This window comes from Rhododendron vialii, chromosome 2a (assembly GCF_030253575.1).
Source record: "Rhododendron vialii isolate Sample 1 chromosome 2a, ASM3025357v1".
Lineage (NCBI taxonomy): Eukaryota > Viridiplantae > Streptophyta > Magnoliopsida > Ericales > Ericaceae > Rhododendron > Rhododendron vialii.
The window spans coordinates 5,967,365-5,993,289 of record NC_080558.1 but is presented as its reverse complement, the minus strand read 5'-3'; the positions used below and the strand labels follow the sequence as shown (position 1 = coordinate 5,993,289).

Below are 25,925 nucleotides of genomic sequence, written 5' to 3'. Positions count from 1 at the left end.
AATCAGTCATAGATGTTTTAAGAAAAATGAACAGTTCGGATCACTCTGGTTGTTCGGATCACTCTGGTTGAACCTCGTGTTCTCAAGTGCGATGTTTCTGGCCGACGGAACGATGCCGTTTTCTCCGTTTTGTTATACTCCTTTGTCATTTTCCCATGGTGGTTTGGTTTTGTTCGGTTCAATCACACGATAGAGGCTTCTTGTTGGCTTCAAAAAGAAACTCTTTCCGATCAAGATGCGAACAAGAAGAATGGCTGCTGCTGCTTTGATTTTCAGCCCAACAACGACAGCATGTAACTATCCAAAAGGTAATCCATTTGTCCATCATCATACCCTCTTGTTTCATAATACCAATTTTTCAACAAACCCTAATCCCCCTGATGTCATTGCTATCACGATCCGGCAGCAACTACAGAAGTTGTTGCTGGAGAAATCTAAAACGGGTTTTCACAAGCTAGACCATGCTCTTAGTTTGTTCCATCGAATGGCCCAATTTCGAACTCTGCCTTCTGTGATCGATTTTAATCAGCTGTTAACTGCTGTTGCCAAGATGAAGGAATATTCATCCGTCATTTCTCTGTATAAAGAAATCCGCGAGTTGAGCATTCCAATTGATGAATATACGCTGACTATTTTGATCAATTGTTGTTGCCGCTTGAATCGAGTGGATTTTGGATTTGCTATCTTGGGTATCTTCTATAAGTGTGGTTATACTCCAAATGTGGCTACCTTCACCACTCTGATAAATGGGTATGTTTTAAAAGGTAAGACTTCTCAGGCTGTGAATTTGTTTGTAAGGTTGATAAAATATGGAGACATCGAACCAATGAAATCACCTCTGGGATGATCATAAAAGGGCTTTGTAAAGTAGGAGACACTACAATGGCTATACGTTTGCTGAGGAGTATGCAGAAATGCAACTATAGGCCCACTGTGTGATGTATAACACAATCATCGACAGCCTTAGTAAGGATGGGAACATAGATGATGCTTTGTGGCTCTTATCGGAGATGAGAGGCTGTGATATTATGCCTGACGTGGTGACCTACAGCTCTTTGGTTGATGGCTTATGCAAATCAGGTCGAGGGAAGGATGTCGCAAAAATATTGAGTGACATGACAGAGCAAAACATTTTCCCTGATGTTATAACCTTCAATATGTTGATAGATGCACTTTGCAAGGAGGGAAAGACCGAAGAAGCGGAGGGCATACTCCAGATCATGATTCGAAGAGGTGTGAAACCCAATGTTGTCACTTATAGTATACAGATGGACGGATATTGTTTGCAAGGCCACATGAAGAAAGCAAAAGAAGTGTTCAACTCCCTCGTGGATAGGGGCCTTAAGCCTGATATCCGTAGCTATAATATCTTAATCAATGGTTTGTGCAATAAGATGAATATAGACGAAGCCATGGATCTCTTTAGAGAAATGCCTCGTAAAGGGTTAAAAGCTGTAACTGATACTTGCAACACTTTGTTAAAGGGGCTGTTACACGCAGGGAGATGTGATGCAACAGATCATATATTTCATGAGATTATGTGTAGCGGTCAAAATCCGGACATTGTAACTTTCAGAATCTTGTTAGACGGATTCTTTAAGAACCAAATGATTGACAAGGCAGTAGAGGTGTTTCGTTCAACGCAAGATCAAGGAATAGTTCCTGATATCGTTATTTATCTTATCATCATTAATGGCATGTGCAAAGCTGGAAAGATTGAAGATGCTCGAAAAGTTTTTAGTACCATTTTAGCTAAAGGATTGAAACCCAATGTTAAGATCTACAACACGATGATTAGTGGACTTTGCAAGGAGGCTCTACTAGATGAAGCTGAGGAGTTACTCTTGCAAATGGAGGGAGATGGGTGCCCACCAAATGATGTGACTTACAATATTGTGGTCCAGGCATTCCTGAAGAGCAGAGACAAACACAAGATTAAGATACTTCTGCAAGAAATAATCAACAGGAAATTCTCGCCAGATGAATCTACCATGTCCATAATAGTAGATTCATATGGACATGGTAGATTCATCTGGCGAGAATATCTGAAGGTTATGTTTTCCAGGTTTGCTGAACTGCCATACAAGAAATTTCCTCTTGAGTGCATCAATTCACAAAATGCACTTCCTCTATAGTTTATTTTATTCAAGAAAAGATCAGTGTTACTCAAACTTTGGATTGTGGTAAGAACAAGTTTGATGTTCCTGCCATCCCTCCTCAAGCTAAGAATAGTGCATACAGGATCTTGTCAAGTATTTTCCCACTTTATCAATGGAACAAAATCGAGGGGTCGGTGACCTTACCTAATTGACAAGACTATTCTTCTTATAGATCCGTGCTTATGTATATTTTTGTAGCACGCCTCTCTGAAAATTGTCCATGTCACCGTTGCATTCAAACTCATGTTCCAAGATACATCAAGTATTCACTTTATTGGGAACGGTAGTCCACTCTACGACTTGACTTAAGTGAGGAAAGTCCTAAATGGTTGTTCAAGACAGTTCGAGAAGAGCATATCAGGGAATGAAATGCTCCATAAGGTATAGGTCATAGCTTGCATGCTCGCCATCTCTTATGTTTTGCAGATGATTTTTTTTTTTTACTTTGTTCATGTCGAAAGCTGCTGAACATACTGTTTGCAACACTCTTTTTGCGTCAGTTTTTTCGTTGCATATTTGGGCAGGTTTTCTAAAAGGGGATATCTGATGATTTCTTGAAATGTCGTTGCTTTGGTAGTTAGGTAGTTGCTGTTCTGTGGGTTCAATGATCGTGGTATTATCCTTGGTTAGCATAATACTCTAAGGACAAGCTACTGACCAGTTCTAAGGATCACTACAGTCATTTCCTGTTGAAACCTGCTGAGGGCATACTGAATACTGGTTGAGGACTCGTAACTGCCAAGTGCATTCGTAATCGGTGGATCTATCTAATAGTTAACCCAAAGCCATGCCCCCTTTTTGGGGCCTGTTTTTAACTTTCAGGTTCTTGGTTGGTACTGAAATAAGAGTATATATCTTGAGGTGTTCTCAGATTTCTTTGTTGTAAACAGTTAGTAGGAAGCATTTCCTGTTGAAATCTGAAGCTAACTTGCATGGAGATGGGATCGATGCAACCCGGAGTCGCAAAAAAGGACTTCCCAAATCGTCAGAGATGAGCTGATGAACTAGCCCGGTGGCTTGGCATCTCTACTCCCGCTGTATTAGTAGTGTTTCAATCCATGCCCGCATCTCCCAACAATGTATTTAGTTTTTTTTTTTTTTTATGATCAGAAAAGATGTGAGAAATGAATTGAAGTTTTAATTTCACTGATTTTAGCAGAAAACACTAGTATCTGCCTCTTGTATCTAGTGTGTTCTGTTTTTCATCGTGAAGAATGTGGAATACAATGATGGTAACGATGATAATGCATTGGTGATGATTTCACTTCAAATTATCGAGTGCCCCTAATGCAAGGCCCTCCTCCACTCCATCTTGATGTATTAGGCCTTTACCCTCATTGAAGAAACTACACCGAAAGCTCCTGTCGAAGGTTGGTATACAAGGGCACCGACTACGTGCTCAGCTCAAAGCATTGTGTCATCAAGCGAAATTCTTAACTTGAACATCTCACCTTCGACTTTAGTAGTATTTTTTTTTTTTTGTTGGAAAAAAGGCGAATTTTATAAAGGGACCAAGCCCGAAAGACCAAGGAGATAGCCTTGGGACAGAAATTACAAAACTCTTACCAAAACTATGGCCACCAGAAAACCTAACTGCTCACAACAAAAGAAAAGCACAAAACACCAAACCCTTCTAATTGTCTACTCCGAATTGGATCCCCCAGGCCTGACAAACAGCAGCATCAAAATCAGAATGTATGGATAGCTTCATTGATACCAAGCAAGCTCTAATCTCTTCCTCAATTCTCTTAACTAGGGTGTAGGAATCTACTCCAACTTGTCTAAATATTCGAGAATTTCTCTCCCGCCAAAGGAAGTACACTAAGGCTGCTAAACACCACTGGTAAATAATAGTTGAGACTGACTTGGAACAATGTTGAGATCCCCACTGGACTTCAGCCAACAGACTCAAGCTATCCCCATGCCTACAACACTTGAACTTGATACTAGTCTAGACCAAGGTAGCATATTGACATTCGAAAAATAAGTGGCTATGAGATTCCTAACCTCCATAATAGAGGACACAGTTCTTAGCATTAGTTACCCCCCACTCCATCAATCTGTCTTTAGTGGATAGACTACCCAGAAGGGCCACCCATAAAATGAAAGACCAGCGAGGAACATATTTTTTATGCCAAACCATATGAGCCCAATCCACAGTAGGGGCTTTATTTCGAAGGGCCATCCAGGCAGATTTTGCTAAATAACAACCATTTGGAGTCAAAGTCCAAACAACCTCATCCTCTTTGGAAATATCAGTTGCACAAAGGCCGCAAATTAACATTTTACCATCAGATAGACTTACAACACTCTCATGCGTAAGCCCCCGTCCTGTATAATATAACGATTGAGAAAGCTTTGTCTACCCCTAGGCCCTATATATCAGCATACTCGGGGTAGTACGACTACTGCTTACGAAGTGATTGCGATTTACTACAATTTCAATTTGATATGGGTTCCTTTGGTGTCTTCTTCCCCTTTTACGACCGAATTGGAGGACAAGGAGAAAGGAGAAGATATAACCAAACCTCTCAACATTAGACTTCTACAATTAGATATTATGTCAGAATCTTTTGAATGCACAAACTAAGCCAGGGCCTTACTGCGATACTATATGCCACCGCAATCAACTCTTAGGGTAATCTGAGAGAGGTTCAAGTTCAACGGTCATTGAACTCGGTTATTCTCCTGCAAAAGCATTAAAGCGATGGTTCCAAGTTCAACCATCATTGAACTCAGTTCAAGTTCTTGATGCTTGGATGCTAACTTGTGAGGCAGATCTTCTCAGTCACGGTTACAGCAAACCTTCGATCTGTCTACCAGACAATGTAGTTCCAACTTTATGAGCTCAAACTCTTTGACAGAAAATGATCAGTAGAGGTCAAATCTTTAGAAGTTTGCATGCTATTTTTGGGCAAATTACACTACCAGACTATGAGTTCCAGCATACTCATCAGAGTGGAAACAAATTCAGCGCGTAAGTCACTTCACAGTTCACGGTTGGCAGCAGATAAAAGTAGATTACTTTTATGGGGTCATTATATGGATATGTGTCTTTAGTTTTGAGTATGAGAGTATTGAACAATTTAAGCGGCGTGATATACAGAGGATAGAACCAAAACCGTTTTTGTTGCACCTAACCCGCCGAGTGATCAGGCAGAACAGCCACTAAGCACAACCATCCTCCACTTTTATTTTCTCAAGTAACAACTCGAATCGCCTTGTTCGTATAGGGGGTAGAAATTGAAATCCAAAGGGATGAAATATAACACTCTATCTCTTTGTCTCTCAACCTCCTACTCGACGATCAAAATCTTCACCATTGTGTAGTCAGAACTAGTAATTTGGTAAAGAATGACGGATCGATGAAAAGGAGAAAACAGTAAAATTTTATTGCTCCATATATAAATGGTCTGGTACATAGAGTAACATCAGACAACTAAGGGTACTTACTATCATATGGACTAACCATTATGCCCAATCATTTATTTTTTTGTAGTTCACGTTATCATTGCTAAAATAGAACCCGTCAGGACTCACGCGAAAATAGCAGTTGAACTCACTTTTTTTGTTTTTACACGAACCATCAATTTCCTGATTGTAAACAACAAAGCTTTTGTCCTTTGTCTCCCAGTAGAAATGACAGAAGAAGAGAGTCCTGAAGAAGATATGGGGATAAAACTTCCAAGAAAATTCTTGACCATCGTTGAGTGTGCGCAACCCAAGATCACTGTCTTTGGATTGACAACGAAACTTCAACAGCGGATTTGGAACGTTGCTAACAATGTGAACCATGCGTGGGGCGTAAAGATGGATCAATTCTTGCTGCTCGCACAGTGTTTGCAAGCAAACAAAGTGAAATGCGATGATAGCTAATGGAAGGAAGAAGCGAGCCATTGTTTTGCTTGGAATGTCAGTATCTAATGCATGTATTTATAGATGGAAAATTCTAAAATCAGTCCAATGGGCTGACAATAGTAATTGTGTGAATGTGTATTAAAGGGTGTAAAAAGTACACATAAATACGTGTTTGCCTTGTCTTCTAGTGTGCTTATCGTCAATCCAGTGGGCTGACAATAGAAAGACCGAATAATTCTTCTTGTGGAAGTTTAGAGAATCTGCAAACATATATGTAAAATCTGCAGATAACTTAAGATTTTGAGATTTCAACAATCCTTTTTTTTCCTTTTTTCTAACAAATGGAAGTGCGGATATGGTACTTTGTGACTTCTGTCAAGGAGTAGTGTCCCCCACAGCACACCACTATATGTACCACACCCAAGTTAGGACTGAATCTAAAGTCTGACACACAATATGTGGGTGGTGTTGAGAGTACGCTTAGTGCAATAAGGGGCTATGAGAACTTTAATTTGGGCATCGTCCAACTAGTTTATGAGTTTTCACCACTGAACCAACTCCTTATTGGTAGATTTCAACAATTTTTAAATGGGCAAGATTGTATTTATTGTTTTTCTACACAATCTTACATGCATATCTTTGATTTTGACTTTTAAAATTTAGGATTTAAACAATCCGGTTATGTGAGGTTGGATTCATTATTTGTATACCATCTTTGTTTATCTTTCTTTTGGCTTGTGGAAAGTGGGAGAAAAACAACAAAAATGGTTAAGAAAGAAAGTGGGAGAAAAACAACAAAAATGGGAAAAGAAAATGAAAGGAAATTTTTACTGTGCTTTTAAACTCTATTTCCCATTTTCTGTCATCTACTTTCTCAAACCAAACAATGAAAGGAATTTCTTTTATTCCCCTTCTTTGAGTATTCTAACTTCACTTCGAGTACTTTTTGTTTGATATGTTTTGGCTCACTTTGGCCAAATTTGAATGGATCAGTAGGGGTGGTTGTAGTACCAAGAGGTGGTCTTAGGCTCCGTTTGTTTCGACGTAAAATGTTTTACGCTTGAAAATATTTTTCATGTAAAATAATTTTTTTTAAAATAAAGTTTTCGTTTTTGTTTTCCAATGTTTGGTTAGTAGTTGTAAGGGAAAATTACAGGTCACAGGTGTTGACCCGGATTAATCCCAAAATCATGGTCTGCACTCTTGAAAGTTTGAAACTACCACTCTCACGACAAGAGGAAAAATATTGACTAATACATGGTGTGCCAACTTGAAATGTCTATTTTACCCTCCTTTATATATCACTTATTAGCCCTAAAACTCATTCCTCCCCCAATCTCTCATCGTTCAACACACCAGGCCACTCCTCACACCAAGCGACTCCTCTCTCACTCTGGTATCTCTCTCTCTTAGGTAAGCGCAATTAGCCTCTACTGATTTAGGTTTTGGTTGGAAAAAATCAGAACTAATTTGGGTTTGCCTTTCAAAAAAATTTGGTGGTGGTTGCTATAGGGGTTGAGGGGTGATGGTGCCGGAGAAGGGAGATGGTGGTGCGGTGAAGAGATTAATGGATTTTGTGGTTTGTGAATAACAGTGAATTGGGAGTTTTCAAATTGAGTAAGAGAGAGAGAGAGAGAGGTGGGAATGGCTGGGGGTGGTGGTTGCTATGGAAGTTGAGGGGTGCCGATCCTGTAGGAGATGGTGGTGGGCCTGGTGGCGGTGAAGAGGAACAGGAGAATGGGAGATGACATAGTTCAATAAAAATGATGGTCTATTTCAATATAATAAAACGTCTGTTTCATATATTGATTTGCCCTTTTCTGGATGAATAAGGTTGGTTGAGATTCAATGGGAGATGACATTCATTGAACAAGATATAACTTGGTCTTTATCAATAAAAATGATAGTCTGTTTCAATATAATAAAAAGTCTGTTTCATATATTGACTTGTCTTTTTTTGGCCCAAAGAAGGTTGGTTGAGCTTGAATGGGAGATGGCATTCATTGAACAATATATGACTTGGTCTTTATCAATGAAAATGATGGTCTGTTTCAATATAATAAAAAGTCTGTTTCATATATTGACTTGCCTTTTTTTGACCAAAATAAGGTTGGTTGAGCTCCAATGGGAGATGACATTCATTGAACATGATATGACTTGGTCTTTATCAATAAAAATAATGGTTTATTTCAATATAATAAAACATCTGTTTCATATATTGACTTGCCATTTTTTGGCCCAAATAAGGTTGGAGCGGAGCTTCTGATTACAAATGGTGCCGTTTTATATTCAGAGGCAAAATTGTCCCAACTATTTCACCGGGGTTATGGTTACCATGTACTCCCTCCGTCCCTTTTTAAGTGTCCTGCTTCGTAACTCCAACTTATTAAAAAGACATCATCATTACACCTTTCACATCAACTTTTTCCTCCACTTTCCCTACTTACCCATCATCATTACACTTTTACTCACTAACTTTTCAAAATAAAATCTACTTTTAGGGACAAAATAGACAATACACCAACTTTTACCCCCCTAACTTTACAAAATGGACACTTATTAAGGGACAGCCAAAAATGAAATACTGGACACAAAAAAAGGGACGGAGGAAGTATTTGTTATTAAAAGTTTCCTACCATGTATGAGTCATTTCGAAAGTGTAGCCCATAAAAGTGGCAATTAAGTCTTTCGTACTCCACCTGCCAGTCATTTTCCCTGGTTGTAAGATACTTTTCCAATGCAATTATATTTACCCCAATCGATTAATGGGAGGATTTGGAATATTTTTTTAATTCATATTCCCTAGTAAAGGATATATGTGGGTGTATATAAGAATATGTACATTGTACACGTTAGAGAGAGAGAGAGAGTCATGATGGGCCACACGGCCCACACAAAGAAGACATGTGAGGGAGGGGGAACAAATTTGGTTGGTTTAATAACTGCTCTGCTGGTTCGGAGGGCCGATCATCGAAACGGTAATTAACTTATGGAGTTTTTGCCGGTAAGTTATTTTACCTCAATTGAGGAAAAATATTTTACTCGTAAAACATTTTACTCATATTTTGTGCAACCAAATAGTGGAAAATAGGTGTAAAACATTTTACACAAAAATATTTTACGGTCATACAAACGGAGCCTTAATGTCTAAATAAGTCTAATGCATTTGAAAAACCTTGTACTCAACCTTTTTTTTTTTTGAATGCATGGGCTGCAAATGAACCGAGCTGCTCGCAAACAGCTCGTCACTCGGCTCGTTAAGGTTCGTTTAGTAATCGAGCCGAGCTCAGCACTCGAGTTGGCTCGCAAAAACTCGGCATGTTTTATAAGCTCGGCTCGTCAAGTAAATTAGCCAAACTTGGGCTCGGCTCACAAAACTCAGCATGTTTTATAGGCTCGGCTTGTCAAGGAAATTAGTCAAACTCAGCTCGTTTATCGGATGACTCAAATCCCAGGTAATAAGGCACATGAATTCTGACCAAATAGGCTGGAAAGCAGCTCTTTTTTTATATCACCAAAAGCAACCCAACAAACGGGCTTACACAACAGAAACATCTGAAAGCAGCTTAATTATCAAGGAACCTTTTCAAGGCAGAACCACATTAGACCAAGCAAGTCCCGAATAAACGCAATCAGTTGACTCCACACGCGTCACCAGAAAGAGTTTGAACCCAAGGCTAACAGTCGGCAACTTATGCAGAATCAAAGAGAGGAACCAATGACCTAAACCCCGAGGAAGAGACCGCCATGGTGGCCAACTGGGCTACAACGTACAACACCTTCAAGAACCATGCAAGCAAGAAACAAAGTCCTAATTGAGCCAAAATACCCGCATTACAAAACAATCAATAAGTAAACATATCATAGACCACACCAAGTCTTCCCTCAAGGTGTAGCACCAAGAGTCTCCAAACCAAAACCAGACAAACACCAGAGCCATAGTGTTTATAAACACGAGTTGGCCTGTTTCTAAGCTGCATACACAAAAGGCTGTGATTACCATATCCCTACATCACCGGCAGAGCAATGTGAACTAAAGATTGACTGACCAGACCATCATCACACATGAATTTCGGTGAAACAAATAATGCTTAAAATGTCAAGATTGTTATCTTGTTTCATCAGACTCGAAAAAACTCGGTAAACCATATAAGACAATAGAAAACACAAGAAGAAAGAACCATTTGATCGAATCATAACAATCAACAGGGGTTCTTTAAAACGTACGCGGAAAAAGGAACAGAGAACCAAAATACAAAATCTGGAAGCATCAAATGCTTGGTAACTTAAAGGGAGTAATATCGTTGCTGAATATACGCGAAGATATGCAACAATATCTGCATTTCTAAGTTACCAATTGCATCAAAGGTTCCCCTTACTTTGGTTGAGGTGATTCAACCCCCCCCCCCCCTAACAGATATATTTTTTTGTTGTTGCTAGGCCTCCCCTAACAGTAACAGAATTGTAAAGAGCACGAGTGAAAGACCACAAAGGAGACAAACATTCCACATTTATTCACAGCAACATGGGTACTAAGTAGCCAACACTCAATAAAATGGTGCAAGATTCTGCACACCACCATCAGTATCCAAACAATGCTTGATACCAGGTAGCAATTTGGGCAAGCATTTACCACACATCAGAAGATACTACAAGATCAATCAATTCTTTAACATGGGGGAAGAAACAACTAGGCAGGAAAACAATATTGTCTTGATCTTCATTTAATCGACCTTATATGAACAATTATACATACAAATAGCCAACCTTATATTGTTGTTTATTCAATAGAAACCCATAGTATTGTCGAAATCAAATTCTGTGAGATTATACAACCGAAGCCATAGTTGTTAAAGACTTACCATATGTATCGTCCACTTCCAAAAAACGATATGCATCGCATCCCATTTCATTTTTGCATAGAAATCCTACGATATGATGACGTATCCAACGATACATTTGTGTATCCCGATTCAGTATGCATCCTATGATTACTTACTACTTACTGAAGAAAGTCATACCATGTTTTAAGAAGAACAACACCAGACGTGTTCTAAATCGTTCGATCTAATGATGGAGACATTTAAACCATTTTCAGAAACCCAAAAATCAATCCATTGGAGCTTGAATTTAAAAAAAGAACACATTTCGATCATGTTTTGCATGAATCAGATAACGGTTGTTCTCCCCTTCCCTTGAACAAGGCACCATAAAGTCTCAATGTGATAGACTCCACTTCGCAGACTTGAAAATTTTCATCCTAAAAACTTATTCTCCATAGAATAAAACACTTATTTTCACAGATATCTCAGATTTCAAGATTGAAATTAGGTATAACTAACTTTTAATTGTATATTAGCTTTTGTTAATGTATCCTACGGTAGGCGACACGTATCCCGATGCCATTCCTAAAGTGGAAAAAACAATACACACGATACCCGACTTGAAAACACCAAAGCATGTTTAATTCGGATCATCAACATCTACCCAAAAAACAGGATATATAATCAAATTTGACATACAATCCAATGCGATACTGATATCCGGTCAAACAAACAGGGCGAGTCATTTTAAGTTTTAACAGTACAATATGAAGAACAGATACACAAATTTGCCCAAGGACAAAAACCAAACAGCTAATTCAATCATAGCTTCGCATCAAAATCGACGCGACAAATTGTATCTGGTTATGGATTCCTCGTACGTTCCATCAAAACAACCATACGTAAAAACTTGAAGGAAAAAAAAAAAAAACGAAAAGTATACCTCACATCCGAAAAACACTAGAAAGAGGACTATGTGGAGAGTTCAGTTGATATCGGTGTCGTCGAAGTCGTCTTCGAAGGAGTTATAGAAGTCGGCGTCGGCGATTTTGTTGTCGAAGGAAATCGGGCCTTCTCCGAACATTTCTAGGGCTTCGCTGTCGTCAACGTCCATGGCCATCGACGATCCATGGTCCTCCGTCTCTGCGAAGTAGTCCACCGGCGACGGCTTCATCTCCTTCTCTCTCTCCGTCGGAAGCGTGGGCTCGCAGTAAACAGTTTTTTGGTGTCAACGAGAGCAGAATCCTTTGTGACGGCGTTGGGTATTTATGGCCAGAGGATCGGGGCAATCCATGACATCTGGACCATGAAAATATTCACGAAAGTATATGAATGGTTCAGATCCATAATGCTGAATCCGAATCAATTTAAACCATTTATTTATTTTTATGAATATTTTTACATGACCTGAATATCATGGATTCTATTATTTTTATCATACGTAATATATCTCGGAGTTAGTTCGATTGATTGTTGAGTTACCTCCCTACACAATTGATCATGTTGGATACTTGAGGTTATGCTACTGAAAAATTGGAGTATTTTTATGAATTTTTAGTCCCAGCGTGAATGATGCATTTGATTGGCACAAAGAGCGAAATTACTTGAGCTGAGTATAGCTTGGCCCGGACCTCTATAATGTAATTTTTTAATTCTGATGTGGATGGTCTGCATTTGACTGGATCGAAAAATGTGATGAGGTGCGTGAAAGTTGGTCGACACCCCTTCTGTTAGAACCAAAAAAAAAAAAAATTTTATGCTTAACCAAAACATTTATTTTTGGGAAATTTATAGAAATGGTCCTCCTAGTTTCATCTGAATCTCATTTTCGTCCTCCAAGTATCAATTGCAACTCCTTTGACCTTCAAGTTTGATTTTCGTACTAAATCGGTCAAATTAATAACTTCTATCAGACAAATTTGACAGAAAAAATTACATTGATCGCAGTTTGTACATTGCAGTTCGTACCAAGTTGGTCCAATTGATAACGTCTACCCTCAATCTGATTTTTTTTCTTCTAGTTTGGCTGACAAATATTATCAATTGGACCAACTTGGTACGAAAACCAAACTTGGAGGTCAAAAGAGTTGCAATTGATACTTGGATGACGAAAATGAGACTCGGATGAAATTAGAAGGACCATTTCTATAAATTTTCTTTTATTTTTGAAAGTGCCTAACCAAAGAATTTTCACGCTTGGCTCTAAAAATTATGCCTAACCAAAACATTTATTTTTGAAAGTGGCTAGCCAAAGAATTTTCACGCTTGACTCGTTAAGTGCTTGGCTAATTAATGTTCGAGTCGAGATCGACCTCAAGTTTTTGGCTCCTTTATTAAATGAGTCGAGCTTGAATTTAATAAATCTCGACTTGACTCTTTTACAGCCCTAAATGAAAAGTGAAATAATCAAGGTGAGCTTAAGTTGACCTCGACACTCGAACCATCGAAACAAAAATTATGAAAAAAAAAAAATATGAACCTAAAAATACAGGGAGCTCAGCACGGAGGATAATTGAAAAGAGCTCGCCAGGATGAGGAGTGCCACTGCTTCGGTCTCTGTTCTTACATTCTCTCACCAATCTCACCTGTGCCCCTTCACAATCCCCATTACCTCTCTCTCTCCTCCAAACCCTAATCTCTTTCCTCACTTTCGCCGCCCCGTTATACGGACCAGGTACCGTCGCCGGGACTCAAATGCCGACGATGATAAAGAATTTGGCCCGCAGAGGCGGTGGTGGTATGATTACTCGCCGCGGGACCAAGGACCTGGGATTCTTGAGGAATTCATTGATAGTATTTGGATTATTAAGGTAATTTTTTCATTGTATTAATTACTCAAATTTTGCTTCATCTCATGGTTATGATGTGCTTTGATGTAAAAAGATACAGACTTGAGGTTATATGCGACTAATAAGATATTAGTAGTAATTTAAAGTCTTGAATTTTATCTGTTATTGCCTTATTGGTAATTTTTCACCGTATTGTTATTGTTGCCAAGGTTTAAATAACGGTATCAGGAGGTAACGGTCGCGGTGTAATGATATCTTGAGTATGGAACGATACGTAATGGGGATCAGTTGTATCGGTAGAGAATTTCTTGAAAATTATTTTTCACGGAATTCGGACCGATACATAATGAGAACCGGCCAATATGCATGCGATTTTTTATTCAACCGTAATATAGGAGTGTAACGGTATCAGAAGGCTTGAAAACCTTTATGTACGTAGGTATTTAATATTGAAGTATAGCTACTTGATTATGTTTTTTTCATTTATAAGTTGCTATTAGAAACTTTATATTCGACTTAAGATTTGTTGAATCTTTTTCCATAAAAAAGATTCTTTGAATCTTTGGGCTTTTTTTCGGTAGTATGATTGTTGACCCTCTACATGTTAATTGGCTATGATTTCGTTCTTTTTCCATAGTACAATTGCTGAACCTCTTGAACTTGAGTTGGATATGATTGAGTGGGTAATTTAGGGAAATCACTGGTGACATTTGAATATTTGAAGGCGTGGAGTAGAAAATGTTGGTCTTCTAGCAGTTAAGGATCTCAAGCTGAAAAAGGTATTAAGTATGAACATGTTTGCCAGAATACATTGAAGAAGGAGTGATGCAGTGGAGTTAAGAGAGAGATTGTACAGAGAATAGGCAACTTCATGTCTCGCCCTTGTTTGTAGGAGAAGAAGACATGTATAGGGAGATGGAACAGTAGAGTCAGAAAGTGGTTGGGGATGCTGAAGGGTTTCTTCTCTGACGGGTCTCCTTTTGCTGCTGTATATTGAACAATAAACAAGGGTAGCATTTATGGACATTTCACGTAGAGAGGCAGCTATGAAGGAGGAGACATTTGAACATTTTATTACTATGGGTTGGGGTGCTGGGGACAAGTGTGCCAGGCCTCTTTCCAAATACTCTGCACAGAGTGATTCCTAACCTTGCCAAGTGTTTGTTGCCTGCGGCTAATGCTTAGCTAGTTTCTATCCGAGAAGCAGGCATATGGGGGGGGGGGGGGTGCATGAAGGAAATGTTATTGCTCAGTTGACCAGGCTTCAAAATTTAGCTTTCATGCTTATATTGTCTCCTCTTTGGCAATTTTCGATCGCTAGATTTGTGTGTCATTTGACGAATTTATAAATCATTTTTACTGGTGGAGAGAAGCTGAGAGGTTTAAACTTAATGTTACCTCTCTTAGCAAATGGTATGAGTGGGAGAGGATTTGAAGTGGATTATGTTAGGAATGGTGTTGAATATGCTTTTCTAAAGATTTCAGGTAGAGATATTGGTATATGCAATGTATAGGAGACCTACTTCTGTCGAACTTCCAGCTAACTAAAGAGAAAAGAAAAGGAAATCATTAGAGCTTAGAAATGAAGGGTGGAGAAACATGCATTCTGCTAATTTTGTTACTGTGTAAAATATTGTTGGGATTTAGTGCCTTGGCTTGTTTCATTTCTTGTTGTTTTCAATTATTTTTAGGACACCAACCACCGCCCCATAAGTAGCGGACAACCTCGAGAAAACTGCATAAAGTGTTCAAAAAGAGTGAAAAATGTGTCAGCAATTGTAGAAGTACTCTGGAATCACTGAAAAGTGTATTGGGATGCAAGGGCGCGCAGATGAGTGAGACCTGCGACACCCATCCTACAATATCTGCTTATCCACGAACCCCCTGAATGGGATTCTTGCATGTTACCGTAACTGGTTAGCAAGACCGATTATTTCGTTGAAGAAGTTGTGACCTTGCGCAATAGGAAGTGTCATCTGGCATGGCGTATGGATATGTGGTGGGGGTTTGAGTAATCCGAATCAAACACGCCACAAAAAAATTGCGGAAAAGACTACCTACCTACTACTCTCTTAGACCCTGTTGTAAGTGGGAGCGCTGTGAACTGGGTATTTTGTTTCTGTGGCTCCTAGCCCTTTAATTTGGAGAATATGGGGTGATGCTTTATGTTGATTTGATTCAATTGCCAATGGCTTTCATGATGTTTCTCGTTTCTGATGTTTCGTTGGCTATAATGTTGCATGGCTTTGCTCTTACAACTTGCCAGTGTTCTATATACTCATCTTTTTCAGCATGTGATGTAGTTGGCTTTTTTTCTTTTTCTTTCAGGATATTGGGTCGGTAAAACTTCTAGGAAAGCTTTTTAACTGATTGAAAAATCTATCCTTTCGCCTTCACTACAATAGTTTTTGTCATGCTTAAAGAACTCACTGTTGGTCTGCTGTTTATGTTTCATAACTACAACAATTTTGCACTTCTTGGATCAGATTCAGCAACAATAATATGCAACTAGCTTTGTATTCGTGCTGCCTTTTTCCTTCTCTGTCTGTCTTTTTTCTTAATTTCATCCTTTTCCAAGTGCCTTTTTGGAGTACAATTGTTCTGCTGAAGTAATTGAGCAACAATAATGTCTGAAAAAGAATGCACTTCACTATTGTTTTTCTTTCTTTGCCCGCCTCTTTTCTGTTCTTTAGTGCTTGATGAAAAATGCTAACGACTTGCCCACTAGGTGGTGGATACTAGCGAAAAAGTGCATTGAATTCTGTTAACCATGTATAAAAATCTGCGACAACATATTGATATCTTTGAAATATGCATTGAAATTTTGATTGTTTTATTTTTATGTCCATTATCCACTGCCAACTGGGTGGTGATTAGACAGCCTGGTTGGCTAGGTATAGTACTTGACGTTCCATGCCGAGGGCATAACTCAAATTTGCTAAATGTAGGAGAAGCCACTCCGACCATGCTCCATACCGAATTGGGGCTCTAACTTGATTCTCCTGAATAAGGAATTTCCTCAAAATATGGAGAATAACTTGTAAAGAGCTGGAAAAGGGTTTGAATAACTGATATTTCTCGATGTTTCAAATGGGACAGTGCAGGTATTCGGATCTTATTTCCCGTTGCTTCCAGCCTTCCTCGTATCGATGCTCCTAGCAACGGGTCCCACTGCTTTCCTCCTGTCATTAGCACTTCTCATTGTGCAGTCAGCATTTACTTTCGCATTCAAGAAGTTGTGGGGCGAGATACAAAACAACCCCAAACGGAAAAACAAATCCAAGAGAAAGGTACGTGTCAACACTGCTAGCAAAATTGAATTCGAGGAGGAAGAAAGCAAATGGGCACAAAAGGGGAGAACGGGGTATCGATCATGGGTTGGTAGAGATGATTTTCCAGTTAATGAGGAGCACCAAAATCCCTCCACTTTTGGGGGGTGGGACGATTTGGATAGAACAAAGGAGTTTGATATGAAATATTCAAGAAGGTCAGCGGTGAAGGGCAAGTTTAGTAGAAGAGAGAGAGAAAGGGAAATGCCGTTATTGTTGAGGTTGCTGGTTGCTGTTTTCCCGTTCTTGGGTTCGTGGACTAAGATGCTATAGTTTTGAGCGCGACTTGGCTCAAGTTCTTGCTTCCATGATTGCAGGTACTCATGGTTTCTTGTTTGTTACTTCTCGTTTCATTCTATTCAGTCTAATCGTGAACTTTTAGCGTCGGAATCAAGAAAAATCAATATTCTTCCACGAGAGCTGCTATGTTTTTGTACCTTAAGCATCACCTCATTGTATACTGCTTGAACATAAATCCTTCTTGTTTCAGATATGGTTTCTGATGTACTTTTGAGGTATCTGTATAACGTATAGGTGTTATTTTTCATACGCAGCCCTATACTTGCGTGTAAAGCAGAACAGCGGCTAACGCAAAGTGCTTTTGTTTGAATATATTTCGGAATTTTCTTATAAATATATAAAGGTGCTTACGCAATTTTTTCCTTTTTTTCCATAGCAAACTAAACAAAATCATTACTCATATAAGTAGGAGTGAGCAAAAAATCCATTAAACCGCGAATCCAGTCCAAACCAATCCGAACTGAATGATTTTGTTTGGTTTTTTAGTAGTGTGGTTTGGTTTTGGTTTTAAAAAATTAGAAACCTCGTTAAATGGTTTGGTCTGTGGATTTACGTTAATGGTTTTGATTCCAAATTGATCCGAACTGTGTATATATATTACTCATTTAATTTAGATATACTTGGTATACGTGGGAGTTATAGTCAACTAATTTCCTGAATTAATAATCTATACAATCCACTGTTCTATTCAATATTCATTAATTACAAAAATTATTTAGCATAAACTTTTGTATATCACAATTCATTTCTATAATTTTGGTACACCAAAAGCACATGGTATAACATTCAGTGAGTAGTAATTCCACGGCTCAATTAATTCCTAAATTGTCCTATATTTCTATAAATGGAAGCCAATTCTTAGTTTATCTCCACAATTTTGAGTACTTTAAATAGTTTACGAAGATGATATATTAGTTTCAAGTAAACCGTAGTTCGAAACCGAAACCAAACCATAGTTTAATGGTTTGGTTCTATACATTTTATGAGTTGGTTTGGTTCTCTAAATTCGTAATCCGTACATAGTGGTTTGGTTCTTGGTTTACTATAAAACCGAACCAATCCCAGTCCATGATCACCCCAACATATAAGCTTAGGAAATCTGGATTCCAAATTTGTCACATACCAACCCCACTCTCCATCAATCGCTTTGCTTTACATTTGTGGCATTGCATTTTGCTCGACTGCCCTTCATTGAAATAGAACAGAAGACGAGGTTTTGTTGTCGCTGACTCGCCATTATTCTAGCGTCGTGCCTCTTCGTAAGAAAACCTAAACGTGATCTTTTTTTTTTTTTTATTGTCCTGTGCATCGAACGGCCACAATTCTAGTATGGAGTGGATTCCACATATGTGTAGGTCTCACCCCATGTGGAAGGAGCATTGCAAATAATGTTACATCTAAATTGTTCTCAAATGTGGGTGGATTGATGAGATGCCACATAACTTTAAAGGAAAATAGACAATACTAAAAATTATTGGTTTTGGTTTTGGATAATGATTGTGGAGAGAAATAGGGGTAATAATTGGGAGATAAGGGTAATAATTGGAGAGATATAGAGAGAAAAAGTTAAAGTAATAATTGAAAATATGGGTAATGATTGGGAAAAGATAGGAATAATGATTGAAAACAAAAATGAAAATGAAAATGAAAGTTAAAAAGGAAACCGAACAAAGGCTAGGTAACTGAAATCTACTGGAAATAGCTGGTGAGGTGGGAACGTGGGTGTCAAATGAAGCTAGTTATTCAAGCTTGGTTTGAAAATTTATCGAGTGTCAAGCTTAGCTTTTTTATGAGACGAGTTGATCTCGAACGAGCTTTAACTGAGTCAAACATGATCAAATCACAATTAGTTTGAATTCTTTAAATACATCACTAGCCGAATAAGCTGAGTAGTAACTTGTTTGACCTGGTTTGATAGTTTATCGAGTTTCGAAAAATTGTTCAAATTTGGTTTTGTTTATACAACGAATCGAGTTTAAACGAGTTTTTAACGAACAAACACGAATTCAAACTCGAAGCAATTAATCAGCCCTACCTCCAAGCAATCACTAAAGAAGCACGATATCTCATACTAATAACACAGTCTCAGATGACTTTTTATTGTTCTAAATATGATTTTTCTTAAGCCCAACCAGCTCTTCTACGATAATCCATGGCGTCATTGCTAAAATAGAAACCATTGGAAGCCACAAACCAATAGCACTCATATATGTCATTGTGCTTACACAAAGGATCTAACTCTATATCGTAAACAACCAATGTTTTCTGCTTCGAACCCCAGTTGAAGCGGCAGAAATAGATAGGGTTTCCCGAAGTGTTGTAGGGATTGAATTGCCAGTAGAGTTCTTGACTGTAGTTGAGCGTGTACGTCCCGCGATCGTCGCCTTTGGCGAGGCAACGAACGTTCAACGGCGAAGTGTTTGGGAGAGCGCTGAAAATGTGAACCACCCGTGCTTGGAAAAGAACGGTCAAGGCGCCTTGTTGCGCGCACAGTGTTTGCATGCAAACTAAGTGAAGCGCGACGACAATGGCGAAGGGAAGGAAGCGAGTCATCGTACCCGTTTGGAATGCCAACATGTGTATATGTGGGTTTATACTTATATAGGAGTAAATGTTGAAGGTAATTAAGTATAGTTTTTTCATTCGATCAAGTTTAATAGGGAAAAGTGATTTAATTATGGACAGTTGGCTTAATTATCCGTGTGGAAAATCATAGAAAGAGGTCATGGTAATCTTGTGCTAATATTTAGCTTCTATACTATATTTTTCTCTCTTTCCAAACTTGAGGAGGGAGAACAGAGTCTATACCAGTCTTGAATTAAAGAGACTTATTCACGGCGCAGCCTTGAACAAGTTATTTGTGAAAGCGTCAAATCACAGTCATCCGTTTTGGCAATCAACGGTCTGAATTTTAATGAAACTTTTCCGAAGAGTTTAATTTTTCTCTGGAAAAGTTTTATTAAAATCTGGACAGTCCAATTCACTTTAGACATGTGCGATCTAAGCTTCGTAAACCGTTTTTCACGGAAACGACCCCAAAGAAGTTTTTCTCCTTGAACTTAAGGCATACATGCAAAGTCTACAAGACTACAATACACAGCCCTTAAAAGGTATTAATTTACCCGTAACTTTTCAAAAAATAAAATTCATAATGTTTTCACTAGGAAGTGTAATATTTCGGTGCGTTTGGTAACATTTATACTAAAAACTCATTACTTTTCAAAATAGAATTCATTACATTTGCATTAAGAATTGTAACATTTTGGTGTGTTTTGCAACTTTTATGTTAAAAACTCATAACTTTGTAGCAGTAAAATAAAGAATTGATAAAATGCTTAAGGATGTTAAACATTTTTTTCATTTTATTTGCATTAATAATTAAATTTCTAGCCTAACCCTATACCAATGTGCTTCAAAATTGCGCTAGTAAAAACATTCAGATCGTCAAGCTCAGATTGCCGGAATTAATCCAGTAACTTCTTGACTTCAATTCAACTGATGATGTAGGGAAGTGAAAATGTCAAAATTGTTTTTGTTGGTGCCAAAACTTCAATAGATAAATGTTTTGTACATTGCACATGGTACAAGCCTTTTTGTGCACTAGAGTTTTGGCGCTAACAAAAACATTTCTGGCGTTATCATTTGGATACTGCGAAATGAAAAATGAAGCTGAAATTAATCGATTGAAAGCATCCTTAATTTCAAGCAGAAGGGTGGTAAATAGAAGCAAAAATATGTACTACTCTTTCTATCCCTTTTTTAGAGTCTAGTAGTATTTTATTTTGATTTGTCGCTTAATAAGTATTCATTTTCATTTTGCCCATAAAAATAGATTCTATTTTAAAATTAAAAGTTATTGAGTAAAAGCGTAATGATGACGTTTCATAGAGGGTAAGTAAGGAAAATTGAGATAAAAGTTGATATAAAAGGTGTAATGATAATGTCTCATTAATGAGTTAGAGTTACGAAATTGGACACTTAAAAATGAACGAAGATCATTTGCAAATTGCAACGACAGCTTTAAACTTTTTATTGAAGTTTGACTCATATGATCCCACATTTTTTCAAAATGATTAATAGTTTTATTACACCCAACATAGTATACATTAATACATATATCTGTCGATGCATATAATTACGGTTATGCCCAACCAGCTATTTTACGATAATCCTTGCCAACATTGCTGAAAAAGAAACCCTGTTCACTCACAAACCAGTAGCATTCATGTTTGTCGTTGTTTTTACACGAAGGATCTACCTTCGCATCGTAAACGACCAAAAATTGTTTCTTCGAGCCCGAGGTGAAACCGCAGAAATAGCGCGGGTAATCCGTCGAGTTGCTGGGAACGGTCACTTCCCAGTAGTATTCTTGACCGTAGACGAGTGCGTGCTCTCCGAGATCGTTTTCCTTGGAGAGGCAATGGATTCTCAACAGCTGAGCATTCGGAACAGCGCAAACAATGGTAACCACCCGCGGAGGGACGAGGCCGGCAGAAGTAGCTTGTTGCTGATCACACAATGTTTGCAAGCAAACTAGCAAGTGAAATGCGACAATGGCTAACGGAAGGAAGCGCGCCATCGTACTGTGTTTGGAATGCGAGCAGGGGGTTTATATACATGTCTGAGGTAAGTAGATTTTGACTCGATAAAGTTCAAAAATGGAAAATGAGTTAATTAATTATGGATAGTTGAATTAATTATCTGTGTAGAGAAATCATAGAAAGAGAACATGGGATGCTACTATTTAGGTAATTGGCTGATAAAATCAAGGTTAATGGACAAATCATAATTCAATTACCTTTCGCAATTGGATTTCCAATCAATAATTAATAATAAGCATCTTACATTCATAGGCTTTTATGCAAACTAGCGGTTGGGGCACACTCTCCGGTGTGCATGTGTAAAGTGAGTGGTTGAGTTTGAATAATTTTACTATTTCGACCTAAAGTTAATTGTTGTGAGAAATCATGTTCGGTGAGATGGTTCGACAGGTTTGTTCATGTCCTCTCTCCGTGGAGACCAAGGTTCGAGTCTCACGAGAGGTGGGGTTTGGAGTTCTAGGGCTATGAATAGCCTTTGAGACTCTCCGTTGACTAATTTCCCACTAACTATAAAATATTGCAAACTATGGTTGTCGGAGTTAGGTCTTGCCTTCTTGTGGTTGGTCCTTCCTCTGGTTTGATGCCTTTGCTTGGAAATCTTTGTAATCCGTTTTCAAAAATTAATAAAATCTTTTTTGGTATTTAAAAAAAATATAAAATATGGGCAAAAAAAATGAGAGATGTACTTGATTTAGAAGATGTGGGGTCCACTAAATTTAGTTATTTGCAAAATGTTGCTAGGTTTGATTATCCAATGGCCAAAATTTGGTTAGTTGCTAAGAGGTTGCTAATTTTTATTATTCCAATATAAGCACTTTTTTGAGTAGATATTGTTAACCTTTGCAACCTTTTGATTTTTTTTATGCCATTATGGATGCTCTTAGGCTTTGCTCCGCTAAGTTTTTGGGGTTTTTTTTTTTAGAGTTTTGTCCTTATAAAAAAAAATTGCGTTTGTTAGTTTAGCGCCAAACTTTTTTTTTTGTGGATTATTGATTCGTTTTGATGAGAGAAATTAAAAAAATAAAAAATTATTTTACCTAAATATTTTTGAAAATAACCAAGATCAAGCCCAAAAAGCCAGTTTTGGGGGCTTTATCTTGGATATTTCTCAAAACATTTGGGTAAAAAAAAAAATAATTGGGTTTTTCGATTTCTCCAGTGGAGATAAATCAATAATCTCCAAATGTTTGGTGTGAAGCTAACAAAAGTGTATTTTTTGAATAAAGAATGCCCAAAAAGCTTACCGGAACAAGGCCTTACTATATATAGATACTAAGAGAATGTAATTACCTGAAATTAAAGGAAGCTCTATCCTTAATTCCCTTTTCAACATGAGATGTTTTTCATTTTTTCATCTTTTTATTCATTGTTCTATTTATGTTTCCATGTACTTTACTCTTGAACAAATAAAACAAAGCTTCCAAACAAAATCATTCCTTCTCTTTCCATTATTTTTGACAACTTACAAACTCAACGACTCCTATTGTTTTTTGTATTGTTCTTTGATTGAATCAGCTTGAAATTGCTTGATTAAATTGGCCAAAATGTTCGATTTCGACAGACAGAAGATTATATATATCGAAATAGAAATTGCGATGCAATTGTGTTTAGAATCGGTCAATCTTAGATGATTTTTGAGATTTGAAAATATGTAGGTTCTACTTTGATAGATTGTTAAACTACTTTTATTCTATTTTGATGATAATCAATCTTGAAAAATGTATTTTGGCTTATCCTTTGACTATGGAATGCATTTATATTGGTAGTTTTTTTTTTACTTGTTTGTTGAATAAGGAATAGAGAGATGTTTGACGTTAATATTTTTTCCGTTATGATTTAGCCCCTTTGGGATTCTTAATACTAGCTCCTCCACTGAAAATATATACTTTATTTTGCATGAAAAAAGGAATTAAGTTCAATCAATAACATACTAACAGATATGGACTTTATTTTGCTTGAAACTTATCTTATTTATTTCTTTTATTGTTGTGGAATTTTCGTTTTTGTTTTTGGCAAGAATATACGTGTGTGTGAAGGAAACCAATTCTTTCAAAAAAGTGAGTGAATAGAGAAGGGAGTAAATTTCAAAAGTTATACATGTCGACCTGCTGATGCATAGGACAACAGGAAAAAAGTTGTCAATGACCCTTTGCATCGAACGCACACAGGAAAAAAATTGTCAATGACCCCTTGCATCGAACGCACACAACGCTAGTCGGTAAATAAAAAGGAAGTTGAGACGAAGGAGAAAACCATAAATCACCCATGACTTCTTGTTATTACGAATATGAGTTGTTGAGTACATCAACCATGATACACATACGTGGATGCAAGGGGTTTTTACCATGGAGTTTTATATAATTCGTATGAAACACCATTGTTGCCTAAAGCGAAACCTTTATCAGTCACCAACCAGTAGCAGAAATGTTTGTCAGGGCGCAAGCACAATTTATCGAACTGCAGATTGTAAACAACCAAAGTTTTCATCTTCAGCGTCCCAATGTTGAAATGACACAAATAGTTCGGGAACTCTTTCGTAAAGTAGGGATATATTAAAGTCCCAATGGAATTCTTGTTGATTGTAGAGTGTCTGCGGTCTAGTACCATCGTATTTGGATGCGCAACGAAAATTTAAAGGCCCTGCGAAACCTATGAATTTAATCGAAATTCGGTGCGGAGGAAAAAGAATGACCAGATTATCTTGTTCCTCGTGACACAGTGTTTGAATGCAAAAGAAAGTGAAATGCAACAATGGCTAATGGAAGGAAGTAGTACTTCATTGTACTTTGTAGGTACTGTTTGGAATGTCAAAAGATGTGGTATGTATACTTGAGGAAGCGGGCAAATTCGATTTTTCAATTGATAATTAAGTGTACCAAGTTAAAATTGGAAAAGTCATTAGTTGTGGATATTTGAATTTAGTGTTTGGGATTGATAGCAAAGAATTAGAAAGAGATTATGGTGTACAATCTTCTTATTTGTTAACCTAATAATTAGCTTTTACTACTATTTTTTTTCAAGAAATTAAATAAAGGTTTTGTACGAGAGCCGTGATCTCAAGTTGATTCCTTAACAATTTGTGAGCTAAGTTACAGATAATTGTCGCGGGGTAAGGTGCCAACATAGTTGGGATGTTACTTTTGCGTTGTGATGCTTTTACCCCTAAGCCTTTACTTGTACTCTCCTTTCTTCTTTTATTAATGAAATTCTTCTTTAAACAAGTTACACTCTCTCTAACCCATCCCTTTACCCTAGCAACCTTTCACTTTCCACAGCCTCTTTGGCACATTGCCTATCTCACTTGGAAATGACCAATACGCCGTCTCGTGGTTTTGGATTCTACTTTAACACCGTTAACAGAATCAAATGCCCCTAAATCTTCTTTTCGTTTTTCTCGGTAAGTTATCCAAATTTCAGGGGAATCGTGTGTCGTAGAGGAATTGGAACAGATGAAGGCCGTGTGCCGTGTACACGCGGCAGCCCAACCAAGCGAAAGCACGGGCAGCAAAAACCGAATCACGACACCACCAAAACACCCCCGCCAAGAACCACAAAAACATGTACACCAGAAAAAAAACATGACTAGCAAGATCCACTGCAAAAGATCACATCGCGAAACACACACCACACCCGCAAAAACCCATAAAACTACGCCAAATTTTGGCTTTACCGGCGATAGTATTACCGGCATTAATTTAATGCCGTTAAAAGACACTTTTAGCGGCATTAATAAGACCGCCGGTAATAATTACCCTAAAACGGCGGTAATCCAAAAACTGCCGTTTTTAGTGATTTTTACCGGCGGTTTTTTAATTATTGCCGGAAAAAGTAGAATGTACGGTTATTTTTATTACCGGCGGTTTATTACCGCCGTTTATAATAAAACCGACCTGTATAATATAAATAATATTATTTATCCTAGTTGAACCATAATGCGGGTTAGCCGAGTTGGTCGCACACGCGTTCAAAGATCCGGAGGTTCCGGGTTCGAGTCACAAAGAAAGCAAAAAAATTTAACCACTGATTTTATTGCCGGCGGTTCTTTACCGCCATTTTTAGTATTACC

At 37.8% G+C, this 25,925-nt stretch overlaps 7 protein-coding genes across 7 annotated transcripts; 2 read left to right on the top strand and 5 right to left on the bottom strand.

Moving 5' to 3' along the window:
* The first annotated feature begins 123 nt into the window (after positions 1-123).
* Positions 124-3,159, top strand: LOC131317003 (pentatricopeptide repeat-containing protein At5g16640, mitochondrial-like). The gene is made up of 4 exons (XM_058346585.1): positions 124-844; positions 927-2,065; positions 2,161-2,252; positions 3,050-3,159. The coding sequence occupies exons 1-4, from the start codon at positions 236-238 to the stop codon at positions 3,157-3,159; spliced, it is 1,950 nt and encodes a 649-aa protein (XP_058202568.1). The 5' UTR covers positions 124-235.
* A 633-nt stretch (positions 3,160-3,792) lies between these two features.
* On the bottom strand, positions 3,793-4,443 carry LOC131317001 (uncharacterized). Its single transcript, XM_058346584.1, has 2 exons — positions 4,204-4,443; positions 3,793-4,110 (listed from the first exon to the last, which is right to left on the bottom strand). The coding sequence occupies exons 1-2, from the start codon at positions 4,441-4,443 to the stop codon at positions 3,793-3,795; spliced, it is 558 nt and encodes a 185-aa protein (XP_058202567.1).
* Positions 4,444-5,525: 1,082 nt separating this feature from the next.
* Positions 5,526-6,060, bottom strand: LOC131316330 (S-protein homolog 5-like). The gene has a single exon (XM_058345650.1). It carries the CDS (start codon positions 6,054-6,056, stop codon positions 5,631-5,633), a length of 426 nt encoding a protein of 141 aa, XP_058201633.1. The 5' UTR covers positions 6,057-6,060; the 3' UTR covers positions 5,526-5,630.
* A 5,499-nt stretch (positions 6,061-11,559) lies between these two features.
* On the bottom strand, positions 11,560-12,117 carry LOC131316329 (small acidic protein 1-like). The gene has a single exon (XM_058345649.1). It carries the CDS (start codon positions 12,012-12,014, stop codon positions 11,826-11,828), a length of 189 nt encoding a protein of 62 aa, XP_058201632.1. The 5' UTR covers positions 12,015-12,117; the 3' UTR covers positions 11,560-11,825.
* A 1,187-nt stretch (positions 12,118-13,304) lies between these two features.
* On the top strand, positions 13,305-17,592 carry LOC131316581 (uncharacterized). Its single transcript, XM_058345998.1, has 2 exons — positions 13,305-13,650; positions 16,734-17,592. Exons 1-2 carry the CDS (start codon positions 13,372-13,374, stop codon positions 17,229-17,231), a joined length of 777 nt encoding a protein of 258 aa, XP_058201981.1. The 5' UTR covers positions 13,305-13,371; the 3' UTR covers positions 17,232-17,592.
* Positions 17,593-19,379: 1,787 nt separating this feature from the next.
* LOC131317000 (uncharacterized) lies at positions 19,380-19,811 on the bottom strand. The gene has a single exon (XM_058346583.1). It carries the CDS (start codon positions 19,809-19,811, stop codon positions 19,380-19,382), a length of 432 nt encoding a protein of 143 aa, XP_058202566.1.
* Positions 19,812-21,399: 1,588 nt separating this feature from the next.
* LOC131316999 (S-protein homolog 24-like) lies at positions 21,400-21,837 on the bottom strand. The gene has a single exon (XM_058346582.1). The coding sequence runs from the start codon at positions 21,835-21,837 to the stop codon at positions 21,400-21,402; it is 438 nt and encodes a 145-aa protein (XP_058202565.1).
* Positions 21,838-25,925: the final 4,088 nt, after the last annotated feature.